The sequence below is a fragment of the Thamnophis sirtalis genome, unplaced genomic scaffold (assembly GCF_051295495.1).
Source record: "Thamnophis sirtalis isolate CommonGarterSnake01/CBP01778 unplaced genomic scaffold, rThaSir2_p1.2 scaffold_9, whole genome shotgun sequence".
In the NCBI taxonomy this organism is placed as follows: Eukaryota; Metazoa; Chordata; class Lepidosauria; order Squamata; family Natricidae; genus Thamnophis; species Thamnophis sirtalis.
This window is the reverse complement of record NW_028261389.1, coordinates 56,626,174-56,653,851: the sequence shown is the minus strand read 5'-3', so window position 1 is coordinate 56,653,851 and position 27,678 is coordinate 56,626,174. Positions and strand designations below refer to the sequence as shown.

At 37.1% G+C, this 27,678-nt stretch overlaps 1 protein-coding gene across 3 annotated transcripts in view; it reads right to left on the bottom strand.

Moving 5' to 3' along the window:
* The window catches only part of MET (MET proto-oncogene, receptor tyrosine kinase), a 114,326-nt gene that overhangs the window by 6,662 nt on the left and 79,986 nt on the right, over nt 1-27,678 (bottom strand). For all 3 annotated transcript variants that reach the window (XM_014076682.2, XM_014076678.2, XM_014076679.2), the window contains 9 exons: nt 27,084-27,183; nt 20,878-21,093; nt 13,188-13,334; nt 8,466-8,625; nt 6,247-6,387; nt 2,834-3,064; nt 2,197-2,277; nt 1,379-1,560; nt 385-494 (listed from right to left, as the gene is read on the bottom strand). In XM_014076682.2, coding sequence (XP_013932157.2) covers nt 385-494; nt 1,379-1,560; nt 2,197-2,277; nt 2,834-3,064; nt 6,247-6,387; nt 8,466-8,625; nt 13,188-13,334; nt 20,878-21,093; nt 27,084-27,183 — 1,368 coding nt within the window. The remainder of the gene's footprint in view (nt 1-384; nt 495-1,378; nt 1,561-2,196; nt 2,278-2,833; nt 3,065-6,246; nt 6,388-8,465; nt 8,626-13,187; nt 13,335-20,877; nt 21,094-27,083; nt 27,184-27,678) is intronic.

Sequence of the window (27,678 nt, the reverse complement as noted above, 5' to 3'; positions counted from 1 at the left end):
TTGAGGATCAAAAGAAAATAAGACCCTGTCTCATATTCGGGCAAACACTGTTTTAAAAAGATAGATGACCGAAATAAGAAATAAAATAGTATAAATGGAATGATCCCCCCAATGCCACTATTCATTTTTATCCCACCTTCATTTTTTAAAAAATAAATAAGTCAAGGCAGTGAACAAATGTAATCTTCTTTGTACTCCTATTTTCAAACTGCCCCACTAGGTGAGGTGAGCTGTGAGACTGTGACTGGATCAAAATCACTCAGCTAGATTACATCACTAAGGTGAGACTAAAATAAACAATCATCTGGCTCCTATCCTGGTGCCTTAATCACTATTCCAAACTGGCTATAAAATAATATAAGAAAAAAGTTAATCCACACTTACATACAATTTCTTGCTGCTAAATCTCTATGGACAAACTTTTTGCTTGCAAGGTATTTCATCCCTTTTGCTACTTGCAGACCAAATCCAATCAGATCCTTCACTGTTGGATTCTGAAAATTGTGGACATATTAGTAGTTAAAACAATGCTGTGCAGAATGACTTTCAGTTATAAATTTGTACTGTAATTCATGAAATCAATCTTAGTCTTCATTTTAATATTGAAAGGCTGTACATTTAAACATTGTTTTCCTGACCCTAAAGTTGCTATTAGTAACCAAGGTAACAAAATATGGAATAAATTAAAGTATTTATTTGATTATATAGCATGTATATATCTAAATCTAGATGAAATTAATTTATCACTAGAACTAGTTTACTTAAACAACAAAATGTTTGTACTGTAATTTTTGTAATTTATTTATTTTAATTGTAAAGAATTGCCTATGGCAAAGATAAATGGGAAACTACCAGACAGCAACTACAGCAGCTCTCAATGATTACAGAGTTTTCCCAAGTTTACCAGGAGATATTAAGGGCTGAGCATGGCATATTGCTTTAATTTTTTTTCTACATTTTTGAAAATGTATGTTTATAAGTCCATCTCCCTTCAAGTTCAACAGTAATCTATAGGCAATGTACAAGAAACTGAAGAACAAGATTCAGATTCCTTGCACTCCTTCAGACAAGAACTCTGATCATTCAGGTCCAAACACTTTATAGGCAAGATGGGTGGTATAAAATTTTAATAAATAAAAAAATAAAGCAAAGTAAACCCTACACATAAATCCTTTAATTCCAATAATGTTTCTGTACTTTTCAACAATCAATTTTACTTAAAATGTGTAATGCAACTTCATTAAAGTACCATTAAAGTAATGCAACTTTCATTAAAGTACCATATTTCAAAGTAAAATTGATCCATCAATTTATACTTTCAGACAGCATACACAATTGCTTAATTGGATCACTACTGAACACCTCATAATACACATACATGAGATTCATTTCTAATGAAGTTCCGAAGATCTCCATGTTTCATATAGGGAAGCACCACCAAAGGAGAACCTTCGTTAGGCAAGCAAATTCCAAGTAGTGACAGGACATTGGGATGAGTGAAATCCTTCATTATAATTCCTTCTTTTAAGAATTGAGCTACTTCATCCAAATCTGTAATTCCTGAAAAATGTAGCAACAATATTTTAATAAATATACATATCATTTCTAAGATACTTTAAAGACATTTTTAATGAAAGGAGAGAATATACCTCCTTAGTATTACTCCTTTACAATCCCAATAAAGTAATAAAACACATTGAAATTTTAATAAATATTCTCAAAATTATATCCAGGTATTTGTAGGGCTAGATGCTGCCTATCTATAAGCAAATGAGCTGGAAGAGTGTTATCTGGAATTTATTTAACAAATTTTACCACACATAATTCCAGAACTCCTTTCTCTTCCTTTTTCACATATTAGTAACAATATATAGAAATGCTCCATCTGTCAAACTAGAAGAATGTTATTAATAGTTGTGCCAATTAAGTCCTGCTGTTTTCCAACTGTCTCACTCATAAAAACTGAACATAAGATAGTCCAATGGTAAAATGATACCACATTTTTTTCTATTTCCTTTAATCTTTTATTTATTATGTGGACAGAAAATATGAGCATTCTTCCATATGGACATTGCAAAATAAAATTTCTGCAAGCTACACAAAGACACTTAACTTGATAAAAATAATCATGGCTCAACTAATATAGTTTAGTCAGTGAAAATACAATGACTCAGAATAAAATATTGTAAGACTCACTGTTCAAGGATTTCACAGCACAATGAATTTTCTTGCCATCGGTATCCAATAAAGTTCCATGATAAACACATCCAAAATGCCCTACAGAGAGAGAATATCATCATAAGTCAAATTTCTACTAGTTTCTCTGGAGCTGTCTTTATATTTTGAGGATGATTAATTGCTGAGGGAAAGAAGCTTGTCCTGGATTCTTTCAGAAATCATTCTGAGCTGCTTAGAACAATGCAGTGACAGTGCCAAAAATGATAGAACAATGATAAAACAATCATTTTACCAACTGATAGCTCTGATATTTCAAAAGTTCTGCTGGAGACAGAAACATACTAAATCTAAATCTACTAGACCCATTACCCTGCCCTTGGCACATCTCCCTTTGAACGTTTACAATATCAGACTCTCCTAACTTTAGAAATACAATTCTTGAAGTTTTTCTGTGTACAAATAAGCAGTTTCTGATGCTGGATATATTCTCTGATGCATTGAATGATTTTTTGGGAAGTCCCCAATGGAATTTATTTTCAGATAAAAATAAATAATTTTGAATGATTCAGCATTCCAACATAAGCAGGGATAAAGCAAATTTTTGAACTGGGTAAATTTTGAATGTGTAAATATAAAATACAGTTGAGACACCTACCTCTTCCTATTACTTCACTGAAGTGAACAATCATATTATCAGCACCAATAACAACATGCTCAACTTCTTTGACCAGATCTGGATTTAAGGCATTGATATCAATGTGAACATTAGTCTGTAACAATGGACTAGCTAAATCGGAGTCTCCAGTAGACAGAATGGGAGATAGGTCCATGTGAGGATATTGGTTTGGCCTGCAAGATCCATTATGAGATAAAGTTGGAAACTGGTCTGTAAAAAAATGTGAACATCATTGTCAATAGCAAATTCTGCCACAGAAAGACCCGATTTTATCTGTTTAGTTTTCATTTTAAAATTTATTTTTCACCATATTACATAATGTAACACACAATTGCTAAAACAATAGCAGTAATCCTAACAGGAACCATCTTATCTGCAACTTGAGAGAGACAGCAGCTATACCCTTGAAAGAGAACTTTTCATAATGATGCTACAGGAAAATTTGACTAACAGGATTCTTTTAAAATGGTGGAGCTTAGCCTGGAAACAGAATCAGAAGCTCTTATAGATCAAGAGAATATGGCTTGCGAAAGCAAACTGTTATATACTATAATTTGTCTTTCATTTGTTGGGGTAATATCTTCTTCACGCCATTTTTATAAAACTAGTTTCAAACGCTAATTGACATTCATCTTTCATAAATATACTGTTCTACTGCAAACCTTAATTGGAATTGCCATGGTGCAAACCACATTTTCTTTTGTACAATTTCCCAACAATTATATATTTTGAACCAAGCTCAAAATTGTAACAAAATCATCTGAATTTATAGTAATCTTAGGGGAACAGACATTACACATTAGGGAAGAGAAGACAAAAATAAGAAAAGAGATTGGTTAGTTTCACATTATTATTTAATGAACAGTTTAAAATCTGCTTAAATTACTTTAACCATGTAGAGGCAAATATTCAAATAGAAAATTATCTTTTATTATTCATTTTTTTAATTTTCACTATGTAACATTTTTAAGTACAATAAATGAATTTACTATTTTTGTTTAAGAACCATAATGTGTAGGGGTGATCAGACATCAGTCTTTATGAATTTGCATAGACAAGCTAGCAGAATAAAAATGTGTCTAAACAAAACTACCATTCTCATTACTTTGAATCCAAGGAAATGAATGATGACAAAGCCTAGGAAATGTGTGGGCTCTTTCCCGTTCTCAGCAAACAATGGAGAATCTTTAAGTGAGACCTCGTCCTGCCAGAGCTGATGTGGATATTTTATTACTGCGGACACAATGCACCAGGAAGTGCTCTAGCATAATAGTATGCTGATTGTTGTATTTATATTTATTTAACTTATTGCATTGTTTGTTTATTTAATTTAACTAACATTGGTATGCCACTTTGTACAATTTGAAGGTAATAACTGTTGATATCCAAAACATAAATCATTACTGCTTCATTGTCTAGATTAGAATTCTCCCAACTAGGTCCCTCAACTCTCAACTCTTTAAGCTCACAGTATGTGGTTCTTCAATTTCTAAGAGTTATGGGAGTTTCAATTAACACATCTGGAACGTACCTGCATCTGAGATGACGTTCTCAGTGTTATTGACCAAATTCTATTTATGCTTATTTTGTGGCAAGTACCTGAGATGTGTGTGTGTGTGTGTGTGTGTGTGTGTGTGTGTGTGTGTGTGTGTGTACAGAAACATAATTGTAGTCCAAATAGTTGGTCTATTATAATGCTGTCAGGAAATGTTTAGTTTGTATGAAGTATAGTTCACCAAACAATGTGAACATTTCTTACAAGGCCCTAAAAGCGTTCTTACCTATGTTGAGATTTTCTTTATACTTGTAAACAGAAGTACTCTTTTCTTAGCCATCTGTGCTCAAATAAGACCAGGATGTACAACTCATACATAAATTTTATTCTTACTTAAACAGGGTGTAGACTAGCAATTCCAGAGTTGAGAGAAAGGCCAATTTTATACTTATACTGAACTGTTTATACTATGCCTAAGTGATTGCAAATGACTGATCTGATGCATAAATAGCATTGTGCAAAGCATGTGAAAAGGCACTTTATCAAATTCACTTGTGAAGCACCTTCTTGAAGCATTGAGTCAACTGCTTCCTACACAGTGCTCAGCCCAAGTACCTCAATGATTTTTATACTTTGTCACTGCATGTGTGTGAATTCATAGCCACTTTATCTGGCAAGTAGAACATTTGGAAAAATCCATGCATCAGCCCTGCCAAGACTCTGGAAGAAGTTGCAGCCTTAATGTTTTGAATGCTTTACATCCTGAACTAAGCATTCTCAGGTTTTGCACATATGCTTATGATCTTAAGTTGGGTATCTCAATTTACAACAGATATTTTCTTTGACTGGTTGTTGCTTTATTGAACTTTGATACAACTTGACATGTTTTTTCATGTATTCAGCAGCACTAGTTTAAGTGTTATTCTTTTTCCATACATGAAAGTAAAATGGTGTTGTGAAGAAGCCTTAAGATGGATAATGTCCTAGAATTACTTGGAATTTTTAAAAATATCCTGCAGGTACCCGGACAGTTCACATTATTTCCACTCTACAAATTAGGATGCTGATATTGAGATTTATATGATCATGACAGCATAAAAGAGGAATCCAAAATTTCACAAATTGCAAAAATCTCTTAACTACAAGTAGAGTGGAAGGTCACAAGTTCACCATTGACTTGTGACTTGTGAAAGGCAACATGAGTAAGTTATAATACTCTTTGCATAAACTTCTTACTAGGTTATGAAGATATATTATTTGAAATCATCACAGATAATGAATATAAAAAGAGGGAACGTTTTGGTGAATTTGGTGAGGGCCTATTGCCCGAATTAAAATTTCACCTGTGGTAGCATCAGTATACTAGCAATATACTAGCAAGCAAAAGACAAATGAAACAAGGAGAGGGCCACAGATTCAGGCTGTATGATGATGGAAATCTGCTAAGTAACTAGTTGTAAACATTACATCTGAATTACATAAAACCTGCAGAAGAATGTTGTTTAAGGTAGCTTTCCCATAGAAATTACAGCAAGTATTGGTTCACTATTCTTGTCATCAGCATCTTGAAATTGTGGCATATTACATCATTAAAAGGAGAAAATCATAATATTGATGAAGACAAACAAGAGGATATTTGGTTTTATAACAGATTTAGCATGTTACTGACTTTTGGAAATATGCAAGAGTGGGGTCCTTAGTGCTCTTTGAGTTCGATTGTTTTCTTATAGACCTTTTATCACTATCAGTGTTATGTAACAAAAATACCTAATACAACAAACCTTTCTAAGACAAATCAAAAGGTACAAATATATATTTCATTATAGAAACCACATAGTAGCTTAGCATTTGGCAATCCTTTTGTATTTATCAATGAGAAAAATGGTAATTATTGTACCTTCCAAAAAAGTTGATCTATAGTCTACAGATTCACTTGACACTAATTCAGTCGTAGGGCTTACACTCCTTGCACTCACAAGCCTGTCCAAATGAGGAGTGTGTACTCTTCCATCATAGCGAACAATCTCTCCACCTAAATCTTATCATAGAAGAAAGAATGTCATTATAAAAAAGATGATATTTCCATTATTATCATTCTTAATAGAACTAATGGAATGTTGTTGTTGTTGTTGTTATTTACTTTATTCATTAAATATGAAACTCAGCCAACTGAACATTCAAAAATGTATCACAAATACCATTGACTGGTGCTAATGGTTGATACGGGTTGTTGCCAGCATCCTAGGTATCAACCAAGTACCTTCTTAAAATATACGATATTCCGAGTAGCTCAGTTTTTTGCAGTTCCACTGGTGTTATTGCAGGAAGCTGCAATTATGTATCTTATAAAATTCTTGGACATGGTACCAAGTGCCCCAATGACAATGGGTATCACTTTAACAATTATCATTATTATCTTTTATTCACTAAACATGAAACTCAGTCGACTGAACATTTTAAAATGTATCACAAATATTATTGACTGGCGCTGATGGTTGATAGGGGTTGCTGCCAGCATTCTAAGTATCAACCAAATATCTTCTTAAAATGTATGATGTTTCGACTAGCAAAGTTTTTCTGTTGATGTTATTGCAGGAAGCTGCAATTTCTTTATTATTGTTCTTGCTCTTGTTGTTGTCATACGCACAGTCAGCTAGTTATTCAGAGTGAGTTCAGCATTTTTGTCTACCTATCCAGTCCTGGGATAGGCAAATCTGGATGTTTGACAGTATTACAGATATTGTTGCAGGATAAAAGCTGTTCCAAGTAAAGGCGCCTTCTGCAATTGACTGGTGGCAAATTTGTTGTTGTTGTTGTTGTCATTGTTGTTGTTGCTGTTCTTGTTGTTAAAATATTTTTAATCAAAAAATATGTTGGATTAGGGCAAGGTTTATCTTAATCCAGTTATTTTGTTTGTAACAATGGTCAAGTAGATGCTTCTGGGTTGCTTGCAGTCTAGGGAGTTTACAAGACCTAGAGTCTTTAATAGACCTGTCCTCCATGAATTTATAGTTATTTAGGTTAATGAGAATCATATTATGTTGCAACAGATGGATTATTTACACAGACTGACGTATACTTGTATTACTCATACATTATGATTATATGAACAAATGCTTCCTCTTCTTTTAAATTGCCTTCCAATCAGCTTTATTGGATGCTTCCTTTTTGTAGTGGTTTTTTTGGGGTGGGGGGGGCATGGAACCATCTCTAGTACTGCACATGACTTGCCATGTCATTTATAATTGTATGGACCAACCCTGTTTTCCCTCTGCAACCTTTTTTCCTAAGATAAAAAGTTCCTAAAGGGTTAGGGATTTGATCTCTCTAGTACTTGGATTGCCCTTTTCTATCCTTTTCCTTCATCCTACACTGATTGTACTAAAATAGAATTGCTTCTACTATTTATTTGACTATTAAGCTAGTTTGAAGAATTCCTACTGGATCAGCTACTTTTGGTTTTTACTATTTCCTTTTTTTATTATCTGCAAACATGGCCAAGAAACTGTTTACGCCCAAGTTAAGGTCATGTTAAAGTTACAAGTTAAACGGTCTGAACACAAATACTTCAGCAACTGTACTTCTTTCTATCCTCCATTCTGAATAATGCTTTCTTATTCCTACTTTTTATTTTTTGGTTTTTTTAACCAATTAATAATCTATAAAAGCATGAGTCAATTTATCCAAAGGTCACTAAGTTTATTAAAGAACTTTTGATGAAGAATTTTGTTAAAGGCTTTTATTAATTCAAGAAAACAGCACTGACACCAACATCCACATGCCTATCTGTATTACCTGTTCCAATTCCTTCCCTGAGAAACTCAGTATAAGGCTCAGGTAATCTGTCCTGTATCTTTTGTAGGGGAGACAGATACAAAGTAGTATGGAGCACATTTTTTCTGCAAATCTTTCTGTTAGGAAAGCATTTTCATTTGCTAAAGAGAGCCTTATCATTTATACTTCTTCAACACTCTTAAAAAGCGAGGATTTGGTTAACCCTCTTACATCATGGAATATATTTTAGCTGAGCAAGAATTACTGCAAAGTTTTAAATAAACTCCAGGAACTAAAAAGAGATTTTATTGAAATACAGTAAAAAGTATTAATGATCATCACCTTTGATTTGCTTTCTCTTTTTTCTCCAAAAGAGAAATCCAAACGCTAGCAGCAAGAGAAAAAATGTTGTTGCAACAATGCCTGCAATGAGTCCTGTGAAATTTGAGTCTGGTTGAATCATTACTTTCCCAATAACTGTTGATGAAATTTCTTTTTTCCACTGAAAGAAAGAAAGATTTTAAAAGCTCTAAAATGTACTAAAACATACATATATATGTAGCAACAATGACAAAAATCAGCATAATTTAATTGTGGAAGTTGATACACATAGAAGGCTTCCGCAATAATAACACATTTTATCACACATCCATTCCAAATTCTACTTGCTTTATTTTTACTATCAGTAGCTCTTATTCTGACCCAGGAAAAATGTCCAATTAGTAAGGAAGCAAAAATGATGAGGAGGATGAGGAAGAGTATTTGCATCTGCCTTTGTCTGCTGGCTCAATGATTCCTTGCTTAGCAAAGAATAATGCAGCATGCAATATGTTCATTGAGTAATAGATCTTATTCAGAAGTTTTGCTCAATTCTGGAGATAAGAAAAAAAGTCTAAATGTTTATTCAGTTATCAGTGTAACTTTTCAGATTGATTTATTTGCTTTATAGATAGATGTTGTGGCCCAGCAGGAGCCGTTGGAGCTGCCACCAGACTCTGACAGCGAGGGACCCTATGAGTCAGCTCTGGAGAATGTGGAGGACCCTGGACAGGGTTCCGACTCCGAGCAGGGCGTAGAGAGGCTGGTTGGCCACCAGGAGGCGCCTGAGCCTTGGACCAGTGGGGAGGAGACAAGGGAGAATGATCCGGACGCCAGTAGTGAGTTGTTCCTAGATGCCTGGCATCGAAGAGCTAATAGGCATTAGGAACAGTTGCGCAAGTACAGGAGGTAATTGCACTCCGCTGGTGGTCATTAGGCTCCTCTCCAGACTATAAAAAGACTGCTTGTGCACACGTCCCTCTTGCAGAAGTCAACGCAGGAACTAATGTTGGAGAACATTATGGTGAGCTTGGAAGGCTGGATTGCTGCCAAGCCTTATCTGTGCTAGGTTGCTGCCCAAGCTTGCCTGTGCCGGTTTGCTGCCAAGGACCTGTCTGTCTGTTAATTAAATGCCGTAACTTATCTTTGGCTCGGAGTGTGTGTTGGTGTGGGACGAGGGGGGTCAGAACAGGTAGCTCACCAAATTAACAATGTGATCATTTCGGTAAGAAGTTACTGATTAATTTTAAACTATGCCATGCTCTACGCTTTGCAATAGCTTATAACATTTCTTATGATTACAATAATAGACCTTCTGGTATCGTCAATCATTTGTTCTGTTGTTGGTAAAAATATGCTATCAGATTTATACAGTAATTACTGAAATTTAGTTAATTGTTATCAAGTTGGATTCAGTTCCTGCCAATTATATGAAGAAATATTTTTCCATTCTGAATTATTTTTACTTGTAACTTGTAACTCTTCCAAAGACATACCAATAATATCTTTGATGTCAGCAATCTACCTGATCCATTATCTTCTCTTTTTTTTACTTCTCTAAACCTTACCAAACACTTTCCACCATCTGCTTGCATTCATATATATAGTCCAAGGTGTTCATACTGTCTCCATAACCACAATTGAAAGACTGCGTGCTCATGCTTTGTCATTGCCAGTCTCTGCAGTCTCTTTTATCACAAAAAGCCATTGCTTTGAACTATTCTTTGTTAGAAGTGTGCAGTATTAGTATCTGAAGTGGGAAAGATGCTTCCTATCTAAAGTATGTGCTTGTTGTAGTATTCTGTTGGCAGAACCTTACAGAAGATGCACAATCCTAGAAAAATATGTGCTTGAGTTATGTGGGCAGTAACATGACATAATCAAATCATCTTGTAAACAGAGGTTCCTCCAGAATTTTGCCATTTTGCAATTAAGATAATCCAAGAACAATTCTATACCATTCCTAGTATTGCATTTAATGTTTCTTGCAATTTTCTATATAATGTATTCTATCATTGTGTCCTTTTAGACAAGTTCAAACTGCCAGACCAGATGATTTACATCCTAGAATATTGAAATGCTGGCTGATGTGATCTCAGAACCACTGAACAAAATCTTTCAGAGTTCCTGGAGAAGGGGGGAACTGCCAAGAATTAGAAAAGAACTGATGTTATTCCAATATTCAGGAAGGGGAAAAGTGAATCCAGGAAACTAGGGATTAATCAGCCTGACATCATTACTTGGGAAAATTCTGGAAAAAATAATCAAGCAAGAGATTTGTGAGCACTTAGAAATGAACACAGCAACCGCTAGAAGCCACCATGGGTTTGTTAAAAACAAAACATGTCAGGCAAACTTTTCTGCCTTCTTTGATAAAATGACTAAATTAGTGGATCAGAAAAAGGCTGTGGATATACTTTACTTGGACTTCAGTAAGACATTTGACAAAGTAAACCACAGGCTATTTTTGGTAAGCTAGAACAATGTGGGATAGACAGGAGCATCACCAGATGGATTCACAGTTGATTGATCAACCATACTTAGCATATAGTCTTAATGGAACTATATCTACATAGAAGGAAGCATGGCACAGCGTATCTCAAGGTTTTGTCTTGAGCCAAGTGCTCTTCAACATTTTGATAAATGATCTACATGAGGGGATAGAAGGGACACTCATCAATTTTGCAGACACCAAACTGGGGAGAATTGCCAACACTTTGAGAAATAGACACAAGACTCAGAAGGATCTTGAAAGACTTCAGCATTGGGCCCTATCCAACAAGATGCAGTTCAGTAGGGAGAAAAGTAAGGTCCTGAACTTAGGCAGGAAAAAACCCCCAAATGTACAGATACAAAATAGGTGGCAGCTGAGTTGATAGTAGTAACTGTGAGAGGGATCTAGGTATCCTAGTGGACCATTACTTAAATATGAGCCAATAGTGTACTGCCGCTGCCCAAAAAAGCTATTGGAATCCTAGACTGCATCAATAGCATCAAAAATAGATCCTAGAGATCCTAGAAAGGGTGTAGAGAAGAGCGACAAAGATGATAAGGGATGAAAAGGGGTGTCAAACTGGAGTTCTTTGAGGATCAGCATTGTAGTTCTCCGCGGGCTGGTGTGAGATGGGATGGACACCTCCTGCAGCACGCTACTGGCCCATTTTGGTGCTGCAGGAAGCCATCCAGGCCAATAATGGGGTGCAGGGGCCTTATGTGGCCCCATTGCACCCTGTTTTGGCCAGCAGTGTGGCAGGAGGCCATCCAGGCAAAAAACGGAGCATGGGCGCACACTTCCCCATGCCCCTTTTTGGCTGCCAGAGGCACCATGGGCTGGTTCTTTGCTATTTCCAGGCTGGCACCATGGGGATCTGACCCATGGGCCTTGAGTTTTATACCCCTGATCTAGAGGCTAAACTGTATGGTTAAGGAATTAGATATGTTTAGCTCTAGGACAATGAAGAGAAGGACTAGGAGTAACATAAGAACTGTCTTCCAGTGTTTTGGGCTGTCACAGGTATAAGAGGGTTGACTTATTCCACAAAGCACCTGAGGGCAAGACAATAAGTAAAGGGTGAAAGCTGATTAAAAAGAGACCCAAGCTGGAACTAAGGAAACATTTATTGAAAGTTAGAATAATTAATCAATGGAACAGTTGCCTCCCAGAGTTAGGGATGTTCCATCACTGTAGATCTTCAAAAAGAGACTGGACTGCAATTTGCCCAGGATGCAATAATTGGGCAGGCAGTTGGACTAGAAGATCTCCCTTTTAGATCTACAATTCTGTGATTCCTAATAGATGCACAGCTTTGTACTGATTCTTCCTGGATCTCCATTACTTTTAACAGTTAAAATCCTATTGTTTACTAGGTTATAGTCAAGCTCATACAGTACTTAGTATATTTTATTGAATATTACTCCCACTCTATTCCATTGTATAGACATGCCATGAATAATTTATAATAATCTGAAATTAATTGTTCCATTCCAATTCATCTATATTCACTTATTCCTAAGGTATTCAGTTTGGCATGCTTCATATTCACTTTGATACATATATCTAATATTTCAAATACACACACACCCTTGTAAATCACCTCTTTCAATATTGGAAGATTTGTCTTTCAATATTGGCAGCGTAAATGTAACCATGATCTAATCAAGGAGGGTGCTTAGCTAACAAAAGCAAATCTTTCATCAAGAAAATATTTGGAGAATTAAACTGTATGGCATACTGTATTTCTACCTTTCTTTTTGAAATATCTATATAGAGAGAAAGAATTATGGAAATAATAAGGATTATTAAAAGCCAAGCTCAAACTTTATCAACAATTTAAAATGCCAAGTTATGGTTGCAAATTTGATTCTGAATTGCAGACAAATTTGCAATTCATACCTTTAGCTGAAATATGATGTTGTCATATGGGGAAATATTTTCCTATAAGATTGTGAAAGTGTTCAATTGCTAAAAATACTAAAAAAATAGAAAAAATATAATTAATAATAACTAAAATTATATATTTGAAAAAGAAATGCAGAAATACAATATGAACCAAATGATTGGTTAAAACCAGGTAAGAATGCAAAAGCTACGTACTCCCAAATGTTGCTGCTACTCACTTAATACATAAACCAAAGACAGAGTGAACATATAAAACCATCTAGAAATGCAGAGCAGTAGGGATTGTTAGTAAAAATTGTGACATTTAAAGCTGAATCATATATGCAATATTAAGATAAATATCCTACCACTATATTTAATTCATGGTTGGTTTTGAGCAGCTCCTTAGGAATGGTACAAGAAACAGACTGCAACTTCAAGGTGATGTTCTCACAACTCTTGTTTCCAACTTTTAATACTTCGCCTTTAACAGCTTCAGAGTCAATGTTACTTCCCTAAAAAAAGTTACATTAATTAAACATAAAGAGAGAAGTAGTAAAACAAAAGGCAGAATGAACACTAGATTGTATTTATTCTTTCCATAGTTAAAAAAATGCCATAAGAAATGCCATTTCTTAGTGGCCATTACAATAGATTAAACAAGGTTACTTGGTCTCTAAAAGTTAGCCAATGATTCAAGCAGAAACATTTCACATTTGAAATAATTACAGACAGACACTAAATTTGCTTCCTAAAATCCCCCAATAATTATTTATTACTCAAATCAAAGTTAGCTTAAGAGAAGCTTAAGAATGTCTAAATAAGTTAACAATTTGTTGCCTGTCACTGTGATTGAATGGAGTTCAATGGGAATAAAACTAAATTATTTACAGACATACAGGTAGTCCTCAAGTTTATTTATTTATTTATTATTAAAATTTATATGCCGCCCAATCCCGAAGGACTCCGGGCGGCTTACAAAAGAAGAAAAAGAGAAAGGGAAAAAAAATAAGAAAAAAGACAGTTTAAAATCACAAAACCACACGCATTCATTCTAACCGGGGCTGGACCTCAACAATGAGGTCAACAGCCCCAGGCCTGCCGGAACAGCCAGGTTTTTACAGGTTTCCTGAAGGCCATGAGAGTGGGTATGGTCCGGATCTCTGGGGGTAGCTGATTCCAGAGAGTCGGAGCAGCCACAGAGAAGGCTCTCCTCCGGAGGCCTGCCAGCCGACACTGTCTGGCTGACGGCATCTGAAGGAGGCCCAATCTGTGGGATCTTACTGGGAGGTATGTGGCAGTAGGCGGTCTCGAAGTTATGACGATTGAGCCCAAAATTTATGTTGCTAAGTAAGAAGTTTGTTGTGAGTTTTACTCCATTTTATGACTTTTCTTGCCACATTTATTAAGTGAACCTGGGCTTTCTCATTGACTTCACCTGCCAGAAAGTCACAGAAGGTGATCACATGACGCTGAGACACAGCAACAGTCATACATATGAACCAGTTCTCAACGATCCAAATGTAAATCACGTGACCAGAGGGATGCTACAAGAGTCATAAGTGTGAAAAATGGTCATAAGTCATTTTTTCCAGTGCTGTTGTAACTTTGAGTAGTCACTAAATGATCTGTTGTAAGTCGAGGACTCCTGTACTAAGTCAGGGGTGTCAAACTCAATTTTATTGAGGGCCGCATCAGCATTATGGTTGCCCTCAAAGGGCCAGTTGCACGTAAGACTAGGACAACTCACAGAGGTGTGAGTTGGGTAGGCGTGACTTGGTGGTAACAGCCAGGTAGATGCAACTAGGTAGACGTGGTTGTGTTGAGATGGCCGGCTCAACACCGCTCACTGAGCACAGTTGACTCAGGACGGCTGGGGTTGGGATGGAATATGTCGTACTGGCTAATTTGACATGGGGACAATTCCGTGCCCCATAAGCGTGTCTCCCCAAACTGCTGGCAGCCAGGTGCATGCACACATGCACACACACACCACATTCAAAGTTTGGGGACTTTTATCCACAGAGGAAGGAAAGGGCCTTCTCCCCAAATCCAGGCATGATTATGCAAGCTCAGATTATGACAACCACGTGCGAGGAACTGAAGGAACACAGCCAGAGAACAGTTTTAACTCCACTTTATTGCTCCAACTTTCCCCCAAACATCCCCACATTTACTGCAAGTCCTGGAACAAAGCTCTCACATGCACCTCTGACTGCCTCTGGCTGCAAGTAGTCCAGCAAGCAAAGTTAGCAACCAAGACAAGTAGTCTAGTAAGCAAAGTTAGCAAGGCAGCAAACAAGGAAAGTACTCCAACGAGGCAGGCAAATAGGGCAAGGCACACAAGACAAAGCACAACAAAATCCAGATGTCAGAAACTGCACGTGAGGCTCCACAGATTCAACAATTGTTCCCAACAAATGCCCTGCCCAACAGGATCTCTTTAAATCTCATTCCCCAGGGGAAGAAGGGCAGGGTGCCCTCTTCCCGAGTCATCAGGTTGCCCTGTGCTGATCCCACCTCCTGTGCTGGGGGATTAGAGGAGAGGTAACTGCTTGTTGCCGAAGCTCCTTTGCTCATGTGCCTGCCCTGCCCTCCCCCCTCCCTTGGCTTGTCCTCCTGTGCACCCTCTCCCTAACTGACAACTCTTCCCAGGCTGAGGGACGCAGGAATGCCTCTTCCTCCTCCTCTGGTCATTTCTCCGAGGTCTGTCTCATCCTCCACCTCAGACTCAGGCTCCGATGGGCCCATGATAGAGATGTGGATAAAAGTCTCCAACCTTGGAATGGTATGTGCGTGCACAGCATGCCAAAGGAGACACTCTTCTCCCAATCACAGACATCATTGGCATTTCCCTGTCCAGTGCTCCCTCCCAGCAAAGCAGGAGGTGAGGGACAAAGCTGCTGCACGTGGAAGTGTGGAGGAGAAAGTCTGCAGGAAGCAGTTGCCTCCAAGTCCAACTTCTGCCTTAACAGATCTCTGGAGAACCAGAGGAAGAGGCAGGGGATCAGTGGTCCCTGTTCCTGCACAAGGGAGGCTGGCCCTTCTCGAAAGGGAATCCCCACTGCCAATTGTGTGCAGTAAGGATGCTGGCTTGATGTGGTCGTCTTCCCTCATGCAGTTCCGACACCACCCATTCCTCCTCTCCAGACATCTGTCAAGGCAGAAGTTGGACTGCTTCCAGCAAACTTTCTCCTCCGTGCTTCCATGTGCAGCAGCTTCATTCTCTGCCTCGGGGGGGGGGGGGAGGCAAGGCTGGGAGGGGGGAATCAGAAGTCTCCAATGGAAGAAGGTGAGACCAAGGCAAATGCTAAAGCTTCACCATCCCTCTCAGGCCATGCAGAAGACCCTCAAATGGTGGTACAGGCTGCCTGGATCCCTGGGCAGAGGGCAAGTGCCTAGCCCAGTTCCCCGGGCATGAAAACCTCACAGGCCAGCCAGGCCTCGCTTCCCTGAGGAAGCATCCAGCCACGCCTATCTCTTCGAGGCTGCTGCTGCTGTGCTCGCTCTCCTTGGCCAAGTTGCTCATGGTGGGTGCGGGAGGGCAAAGTGCATGGGTCAGGCCCACTCCTTCTCTACATGAGGAGACCTGTATTTATAAGCAAAGCATACTCAGAGATAAGATGGAAAACCACCAGGAGAGGCAAGGAGGAGGGGGCAAGAGGATGGCAAAAGGGCAGCAGGGCTGCTAGTGGCCAAGTGATAAGGCAGGACTTTCCTCAGACCCTCCTTCCCTCATTCCAATGTCCCTCTCTCCCTCCTTCCTCCCCCTCCCTCCTCCCCTGCCTCCCTCCTTCTCATCTCCTTCCTTCCTTCCTTCCTTCCTTCCTTCCTTCCTTCCTTCCTTCCTTCCTTCCCTGCCTCCCCCTTCTCCTTCTCATCTCCTTCCTTCCTTCCTCCCTCGAAGGGACGAGGGGAGGGAAACTGTGGCAGTACTGTCGGTGGCTGTGGCTTTCCCGCAAAGGGACAGGAGGCGGGGTAGGATACAGCGGGTGAAAGGAAAGCACTCATGGTCTGGCTGGCAAGCGGGCCATGGAGGCAGTTGAGGTGCTGGTAGTGGGCACGTCGCTGCTGCTGGAGCTCTACTGTGCACTGATCTACATCAACTTTGTGGTGGACACCAGGCTGCAATGCGGTCACCCTGTGGGGAAAGACAGTCCCGTCTTGCCCCGCAGGCTGACCACATTTCAGCAGCCCACAAGTACGTCCCTTTCACTGGGGATGACCCCAGCCCCTGTACTACAAAGCGCTTCCCTTTCACCAGGAACACCAGCTCCCACGCAAATATTTAATGTTTGGTAATTGTTTGTTTGGGAGTTACAGTTATTTTGTAAGTCTCTGGAAATCTTATGCATATATAATCATGTTTTAGGGAACTACACATAGGTTACATACATATTTGCTGAAAGGTAATATCTACAATTGCATTTTGGGAGGGAAATTTCTGGAGGTAAGGAAGCTGGTGGATCTGAGACTGGCATGTATTTGCAATGGTGGCAATGTCCCAGTGTGATGTGATTGCCATTTGTGGCCTCCCAAGCTGACTTACGACAAGCAAAGTCAATGAGGGAAGCTGGATTAGTTCAACGGCTACATTATTCGAAAAGGTGGTAAAACTGGGCACAAACTTTAACAGCCATCTTATTTTTTTGTTCCAGTTGTGGCCATAAGATGAAAACTACCTGTATAAATTAATGATTATTTGACAGGGATTGTAATTTAGAAAAACGCTTTAAAGCGCTATGCAAAGGAACTTTAATTTGCTACATGTTTCAGAGCCAATTCGCAATTTAATGAGTTTATATGTCGCCCAATCCCATGCAAAGGAACTTTAATTTGCTACATGTTTCAGAGCCAATTCGCAATTTAATGAGTTTATATGTCGCCCAATCCCAGGGGACTCCGGGCAGTTTATAAATATGAAATGAAATAAAATAACACACAGGGGGAGAATACAAACAATACAAACAATTTAAAAAACACAACATACATTCGGTTTTACTGGGGGTTGAACCTGATTTGAAAATCAGCAACCCCAGGCCTGTCGGAACAGCCAGGCTTTGGTGGCTTTTTGGAAGGCCACGAGGGTGGGAAGGGTCTGGATCTCTGCTGGTAGCTCATTCCATAGAGCCGGAATAGCTACAGAAAAGGCTCTCCCCTGAGTGGTCGCCAGTCGGCATTGTGTGGTCGACGGCACCCGGAGGAGACCTAGCCTGTGGGTTCTTATTGGACGTTGGGAGGTGTGTAGCAGGAGACGGTCTCTCAGATATCCAGGTCCAATGCCATGTAGGGCTTTAAAGGTAATCACCAGCAATTTGTAGCACGCCCGGAGACTAATAGGGAGCCAGTGCAGCTCGCGGAGGATAGGTACACCCGATATCGCTCACGCAGCTACATTCTGGACCAACTGCAGTCTCCAAACACTCTTCAAGGGCAGCCCCATGTAGAGTGCGTTGCAGTAATCGAGCCTTGAGGTGACGAGGGCATGAGTGACCATTTGAAGTGCCTCCCGGTGCAGATAGAGTTGCAACTGGTGCACCAGGCGAACCTGGGCAAAAGCCCCCCTGGTCACAGCCGACAAATGATGTTCTAAAGTCAGCTGCGGATCCAGGAGGACACCCAAGTTGCAGGCCCTCTCTGAGGGGTGTAAGCTTTCACCCCTCAGCCAATGTTATCGGTGCATTCCAAAATATGTTTAGCAAAAAGCAAAAAAAGTGTGTGACCTACAATTTCACATTTCCATTCCAAGTTAATGAAATAAATCCAGAGGGAAGTTTATCTCTCAACATCCAAAGAAATTAATGGCATAGGTGGAGGACAGAGGGGAGACTCAAGAATTGCCTTGATGAGATAATGGATTGGAATGATTAGGGGTACATCCCTTTCAACTGAGTTTTTATTTTGCATCTATATGAAACTTCAGGGACCAACTCTGAAATAATACTCATTTGGCAGGCACAAGGAAGAGAATGGTGATTGCTGCTTCTAACTGAAATGTCTGTAACAAAACTCTTCAACCAGGTTCACAATTTGTCCTATGAGTTTTAGTTGCTCCATGTTACATGTTTTCAGAGGATGCTTTTAAAACCTCTTAAATTATTTTAACATTGACTGTATTTACAAATAAGTTTTAAAGTATCTGAATAAATGTACAGGCACATGTATGTAACTATTTAAGTAGTTTTTCTTGAACTCACTTTTAATTTGCATGTATTTATTTATTGGAAGCAAAATGTGCCCCATTAATTACTGCAAATAAAAGCTTTTCTGTTCTGGCACTAATTAAAAACAGTTCAAAAACTCTTTTGGTAAGAACTTTTTGAACATTGAATTAAGTGATCACTTAATTTTGTGCTGTGTTTGCTTAATGACAACATAACAAAGCATGATCATGAAGCGTGTAAACTTGAGTATTTGTACTTATTTGAAAATTCATTTCACCAATTGGAGCTCTGGAACATGCTGTATGTTTTAAAATCAATGCACAGCTATGGACACACATATCTTACAATATCCCAACATTTTTTTGAACAATGCTTTCTCAATTCTTATTTGGAACTCCTCTTGTTTATGAGATTTACTGATGAAATTTCCACCATCTGGAGTCCTGGAAAAGAATCTCTCATCAAATTTTATAAAAGGCTTGAACAACTTCACCCGACCTTCAACTTTCAACTTAACCCACTGAGTGCATTTCTTCGTTGATGTTATGTTAAACTAACTGAATACCCCATGCTCTGCCATGAAACTATATGATCGGGCTTGATAAATCGACACTTACAGCTTGAAAATGAATGAATAGTTACCATCAATTTCTCCTATCACCTTTTCTCCTTCAGGCTTGCCCTACAGAAGCCTCTCTTCCTCTCCTATCCCCTTGTCTCCCTCAGCCTGGCCCCACAGAACCCTCCCCTATCCTCTCCTATCCACTTCTCTTCCTCAGGTTTGCCCCACAGAAGCCCCACCTATCCTCTCCTATTCTTTCCCTCAGGCTCCTCTCCAAATTCCCAGCCAGCAGGCTGAATGAAGTATATATATATATATGTTTCGTGTTGTAACTGTATATATATATATATATATATATGTGTGTGTGTGTGTGTGTGTGTGTGTGTGTGTGTGTGTGTGTGTGTGTGTGTGTGTGTGTGTGTGTGTGTGCGCCTGTTGTTTCGTGTTGTAACTGTATATATATATATATATATATATATATATATATATATATATATATATATATATATATATATATATATATATATATATATATATACATACATACATACAGTTACAACACGAAACAACAGGCACACAGCCAGCACCAAGATTTATAGAAAGACGGCAGCTTCGACCACCCTTTAAGCCCCAAACCCAGCCTGAAGATGGCGAGTAAGACCTCGCCGAAACATTGCCAAGACAATCTCAATCTTACATGTGAAAAGACCCGAATACAACAAGACCAGCATACCTACACCTGTGAAAATCTACGAAAACATATATACATATACATACACATACACACATACATATACACACGCACACACACTTCCCATCCAATGAGATCAACAGACTTAATATTTGATGCAGAAAGCTGCTGTTCAGAAAATTTTAGTTTTTGATACAATTTGTTAGTCTGAAATGATATTCTCCTGTTTGTTTTTTACTATTATGGGAAGTTGCTCAGGGTTACTAACTTCACAACTATATCATGTACACTCTAAAGTATCAAAGCATAAAACTGATACTTTAAATTATTTTAAAAATAGGTTATTACCAACTGAAATGACAAACTGCATATTTTGTACTAAGAGAAAGGGAAAACATGTTTTCTTAATGTATGTGTAGTAAAGTTCATCTTTTATTTAGCTTAGTACCCAACCATCTTTTACCTTCTGAGATTAAAAACTATTCAGCAATCTGTCATTTTCAAATCTGCTTAAAATCATTATCACAGTTTTTGTATAACATAGTATCTGTTCAGCTAGATAGGCCATTAATAATGTAATGCTTCCATAATGTCCAAGATAGTCACCAAGGTAAAAGCACGTATGTTATATAAAACCTTACCTTAATTATTACATTCTGACTTCCCTTGGAAATCATCAATGGTGTTTCAGAAATGGTAAAGTCAGGGTCATTCACATAATCAAAATTAAAACCAGATGAAGTGACACCATCAAAAATGAAAAACACTTTTGACACAAAAGGCAGCATCAGCTCATAGGCTTTCAGTGAAGGAGTTGTACAACAGATTATTTCAGAATCTGAACGACGGTCACATGCCTGTAAGAAAAACAAATTAAGTAGATGTATCTGCTAATATTATGTCTAAAACATTTTATATGAAGTTTTATCTTTTTGTTGTAATCACACTGCAGTTATATTTTCTTAAAGTGCATGAGCATTGAAAATTATATTGAATGGCTACTTATGCTGACAATAGAATCATAAGCAGGAAGAGATAAATTCTATGTTTCACTGATAGATGATGAATTATAAATTAATCTTTGTTTACTTATTTAAAATCCGAATCTACATATGTATAACGTCAATGCATACTGTTTTTTTTATTTTGATTTCCCCATTTTCCTCAATTTAATACAGGTCTACATTTAGAGATCTGAGATAATTTGTTCCTACAAAATAATTATTTATGCAGCTATAAGACATTACTCAACTCAAAGTACAGAGGTAGTTCTATTTCCACTTAAAAAAACAAAGGTCTAGCAGAAATAATCATATTTAAATGTAGAATGATTTTATTTATTTTTAAAATGTAGATGCTGTCTTGAAAAAGAAATTTGCAAGAAAATCTTAACGAAGAGAGAGTATCAAATATTCAACATTGAAACATATTCTGAAGAAATTGAACATAAATCTGGACTGCCTTCTTTCAAGAATCTTTTAGTTCCAGTATAATGATAGTTGCTCTCCAGATGTTGCTGGTATACAACTCCCAATTACTCTAGATATCGTGACGCATAGTAAAGTATGTCTGAAGTTGTAGTTTAGACATATGTAGAAAATCACCAATTTTCAATCCTTACTTGTTGTTTATTTATCTTATTATCTTTTACTAATTTAACACATTTAACCAAATGGCAATCTAAAAGTGTCTTACTCTAAAAAAATGGATTAAACTAAATAACTTTCTTCATATGACTTTTAATCCATATGGTGAAATATTGCAAACCATTTTGTGCTTTATAAATATTCTAAATATCTTATGTAACAAGTATAAGGTATATTAAAGTATCAAAACTTAATACATGCAAGATTGATATGCAATTAGTTAGGATCTGATGCAATTCTTTCATTGTTCATAAGAACTATTTTAAACATTTTTCTTTGATCTTTTAAGGTATTCAAAAATGGATAATTACACAAAGAAGCAGTTGTACAGTGCAAAATAAACCTATAATACTAAACTACATTTCATTAATACAAATTCATTGCACATCTTATCTACTGCAGAGTAACCAATGTCTTTTAAATTAATAACAGTGGCATTTGTAATCTAGTTTGTGGTCATCTATAAGAATGGGATCTGTAGCTCGTTACTTTATCTGCCTAGACTCTGAAAAGCATGCTTTCAGAGAATGATAAAAAAAAAATCTAATAATGTTCTTTAGTGATGATGCAATGTGACTGATTGGAAAGGTCACAGTAAATCACATTTGTAGAGCCCCTACTGTTATGTTATTTGACACAATATTTTGACTTTGAAATTAGTTTTAACAATTGAAAAATGTGATACTTTCATGACATAGTATATTGTTTCATTTTTTCCTTATAATCAAACCAGTTAAGCCTAAATTAAAATGCATCCTATTTTAGGATGCATTTTAACTTAGTGTTATTTTTATAAATGTTGTTACTATAATATATAATTACTAAGTATGTGTATTTACAAAATAAATAGAAATATGTATTTGAGTGCTTACAATTGTTTTAAATAAAAAAGTTTCATTTGTATTTCAGTATTATTATTATTTTTATTTCCACCACCTGCACCTTTGAACACAAGTAGAATGCAGACTGTATGGAAGAAGGAACCTTTTCATAAAACCCACATGGCTTGTAAGACCCAGAAACAATAATGCAACCTCTGAATTAATGAATATAAACACAACCTATAAATCTAAAACTCCAATAACTAATTTAATTTTTCTTAACTTTGTGACATATACATAAAACTGGAAGAAGATCTATGTACTTAAGAGTACCATCAAGTGCGTGACTCAGATAAAGAGATAAAAAGTTATAGAGGCCAGACCATTACAATGCCTGAGTTAAAATATTTGAAATAGAATTCCAAATTTTGATGCATTAAAATGATTTGCATATCACACCAATTCATAATAGTTTAGGCTATTAGGAATTAGCATCAATGTGTGCTCTTTTCTCACCTAACTCTAATTTAGTATTAGTTTGTTAAGTATGACCTTGTGGTAAAGACAGATTAGAATGTGTAAATAAAGTCAGAGATATCCAGATAAATAAGAACTTTTGGATTTATGGATCAGCTCAATATTAACATATTCAATTGGTATACTCAGAAAATGGTGAACAAGAGATAAGGGTAAAAAACTAAAAATATATGGTAGCTCCATTTGTATATAACAGCCTCTATTTTTAAAATAGTGGTATGGTTGCATTTAAAACATTGAGAGGCTCACATGTTGTGCAAAGTAAATTTGTTTTAATTTAGTATGATCTGTGAACTATTCTTTTATTAGCTTTCTATTCCAGTGTTTAGAAAATTAGGATCATCTGGTATACTGTTAGCATATCATCACAGTTGACATGCATCTGAGATTGTTCTGAGGGCAGTTTGTATTATTATTTATAATGCAAAGTAATCTTCTAAAGTAGCATTATCTCAAGATTTATCATAACCATTTCAGATATACACATTTCAAATCTTTGTTTTGTTCTTTTGTTTATTGTTAAAAATATTTAAATTGAACACAGATAAATCTTTTGATGTGCCAATCATACATACTTTGATCAACGAATTTGTCTATAGAAATCCAGTCTGTAGATACTTTTATGCATGCATTATTTCAAAACTGAAATACATTCAAATTATCTTTGTGCTGACATATTTTTCAAATTATTTGAAGACATTAAATCTTCTCCCTTAGATTTCACTAATGGTGTGGTTGCAAGTCATGCAAAATGTGATCTGAACACATTTTTTTCCTGTTTGTGCTAGGTTTTTTCCCCTTCCCCCTCACATATGCACATACTTTTCAAGAAAAGGGGAAAAATCAATATTGTTATTCTGGACAGATAAATTAAATGCAACCACATATAGCAAGGAATTTACTATGCTTATTATTGCTTAATTTTGTGCATATTATTTATCTTTTCAAAGACGTAGAAAATAAGTTTGCCAGGTTATTTCCTGTTATAATCTCCAAGACAAACTATATTTTTTATAGTTATTCTATCTATCTATCTATCTATCTATCTATCTATCTATCTATCTATCTATCTATCTATCTATCATCTATCACATTTAGATTATGCCCATCTTCATTGTTGCAGCAATTATGTGCAGCTTACAAAAGCTTAAAAAGATAATACAAACGGTTAAAACAATTAAAATGGTGAGATAAAAAACTAAAAACCAAGAGAACAGGTGACATGGGACTGGGGATCTTCAGCCAACCCCAGCCTAGCACATCCTTATTGATGCCGCAGACCAACCAGCATAGTTTTAATGATCTTCAGGAACGCCAGAAGTGTTAGACGTTATTTCAAAGGGCAGGGGCCACAGCAGAAAATGGTTTTCTCCCGAACCCCACAGACAAATTGAGCAATAAAAATCATTTCATCCCTTTCTTTCATATGGTTATTAAACAGAATTATCATAAAGGACCTACACCAATGAACAGTACTCATGCCAAAACATAGCATTTAATTTTTGTTTGCAACAGTAGCTCGTTTTCACAGCATTGCTAACTTTAGATGCATCTGTACATACTCCTAAAAAAAACCCAGCTCTATGAATATTCATTGGCATTTATATCCAGTTAAGTATGTATACAATTCCTGGATTGCTTCCATCTTCACTTACTGACTTGATGTATTTATTAACAGTAACAAAAAGCACAAAACTATTCCTGTTGTATCATACCATCAATCCATTTTTTTCCAACTGTCCCAACAATGGCTTTTGGGAAGCTTATAAAAATGGACAGGAAAATGACCTCTATCTTTTACTGTTGCTCGTAATGATACTTCAGATATGTTACTTGGGCTTCAAGAAACAGAATACAGTTATAAAGCCCAGTATCCATTTAATACCCATAATTCATATTAAAATGTGTTTTCAGCAACTTACATATTGCATATTGTTGAAAGAAAAACAGCTTCTTCTTGCAAAAAGTTCAATAGACTAATAAAAGCATAACAAAAATTTATAACTCAAGGCTTACTAAAGTATTTCCTGACTCAACTGGTTCCAACTAGTGTTGTAGTTTAGAGTATAGGTCTGCATTCATGGTGTTAACTAGAATATATGTCTGTATACAAGCTGGGTAGTTAGATCAATTTAATAATATTATTTTATTAATCAAAATTATTGTATTAAAGCCTCTGTGTAAGTAAATAATGTTCTGCACCAGTGATGTGCAGTGAGGTTTATGGCTGGTGAGGCACTGAAACAGGGGTTTCAAATTTTTTTAGACTTATGGACTTCAACTCCCAGAATTCCACAGCCAGGCATGCTCAGTTCCGATTTAAAGCGACAGCATTTTTTCTCCTTTGCGAAATAAGTTTTCCTTCATTCTTTTTCTTCTCCCTCCCCCTCCTTACTCCCTCTCTCCCTCCCTCCCCCCTCTCTCAAACAGACACACGCACACAGAGAAGTTGGATCCCTCTCTCACTCACTCACTCTCAAACAAACACAAACACAGAAGTTGGATTGGATATATTTTCCAATGGCTTGAAAGCAGCTCCTCTGCCATACCACCCCCCATTCCCCTGCTGCCTTCCGATCCAAGCCTTTGATTGCAGGTGGAGCTACGTTGCCTTTTCAAACTTGTAATCAGTCAAGCTGGGCTTATATACTTTTATCCAGCTGTGTGTGTGTGTGTGTGTGTGTGTGTGTGTGTGTGTGTGTGTGTTTGAAAAGGCAACGTGGCTCTGCATGCAATCAAACTTTTTGGATTCCTCCCCCCACCCCACACACGGACGTTTTCCAGTTGTTTCAGAGAGGATTTCAACTCTGCTCTTGCCTGCCATCATGAAAAGAAAAAATAAAATAAAACGAAAAAGGCATGAGCTCTGAGATCAGACTGAGCTAGCTGCTCCCGGAGCCTCTAAAAAGCCTAAAAAAACATCCTCTATAGGAGGCAGGAGGACGACGTGCCTCATCTACATAAGGAATTTTTCGGCTTTTAACCCTTGCTTAGTTCTGCTCGAGTGATCATAAAGTCAGACTAAATGAGGCACCTTATTCTCCTGCCGCCCCGTGTAGAAGGCACTTTTTTAGAGGCTTTTTTACAGTTAAGCACTAAGCAGAGTCATCCACTTTGACTCTGGCAGCAACTAGCTCAGCCTTTTTCCTTTTACATTTTTTTTCTTTTCATGATGACAGTGGTGAGGCTCTGCCTCCCCTGCCTTCCCTGACTGCACGTCCCTATTCTGCACAATACAAAAATACTGTCTTTTATTTATTGTGGATCTGGTTTAAAGCAGTCAAGTCTTCTACTTCTGCAATTTTAAGAGATGTGGACATGCTGGGTAGGGAGTTCTAGGATACCTCTTAAAATTTGTGAAATACCAATATAAAATTCATACACTATAAAATAGGGAATAAAACTTAATTTCATATACGTTGCCCATTTTGGTTTCTCTTACGTTCAACTTTCCCTTAATACAGCTTTCCTTTTAAATGTGTGTTTATCTAATAGAAAAAATATATTTGTATCCTGTGTGATCCTTGGTACTCCCTGAGTACCAACAATTTGGTTGTTTCTTTGCAGATATTTCATTACCAATTAGGTAACATAATCAGTGCAATATGTTTATCCATCCACCTATCCTTGAATTAGGGGATTAAGGAAATCTGCAGGGTCTTCCATTGCCACCACCTATCTTCCCTCTATTGCCTGTATCAAGTCATCCCTACTTGTATGTTTATCCAGTTAAACAAAGAAGTGTTCACCATTTCATTTTATTTTAATAACAAATGCTGCAAAGCTACATTTAGCGCATGAGCAGAAAATCACGTCTGCAGCTGTGATATATTGTGAACTTACCACACTGAAGTTTTTGCCTATTTTTGGGACTGTTACCAACATCTTTGGAGAGAATGCTGAATTCAGATTTATCCCTTGAGCTGTAATTGTACTTCCACCGCTGATGAAATAAAAATATTGAAATAATATTGTAAATATTACTCCAGAAAACCGATTGGTATTTTATTTCAATAAGTATGCATGCATAAGTATGCAGTTACAGGATGAAACTAATTTTGCAAAAAGATGATTACAACACCTGAACCTTTCTTTCTTTTCCTTTTTTGAGTTTTTTTTCCTGAATCTCCTATCAAAAAAAAATATGGCTTAATATGTAGTAATTATTTTTATAAGCTTGGAAACATGCACATTAAACAAAGACTAGTAGTTTAACATAGTCCTGGATGGATCTTAGGTTCATTATTGACCCAAGCCCCAACAGCTTTCACCAATTTTGTAAAAATAACAACAAACTGATTAGTAACGTGAAAGATTTTAGAAAGACCTCAACCATATTTCCCACCAAAAGGCAATCTAAACAACAGAACTTAAAGATCCTGCAGTTTGTTGACCAAAGTGTAATAAGCAGAGTGGCAAAGAAAAAATAACAAACAAT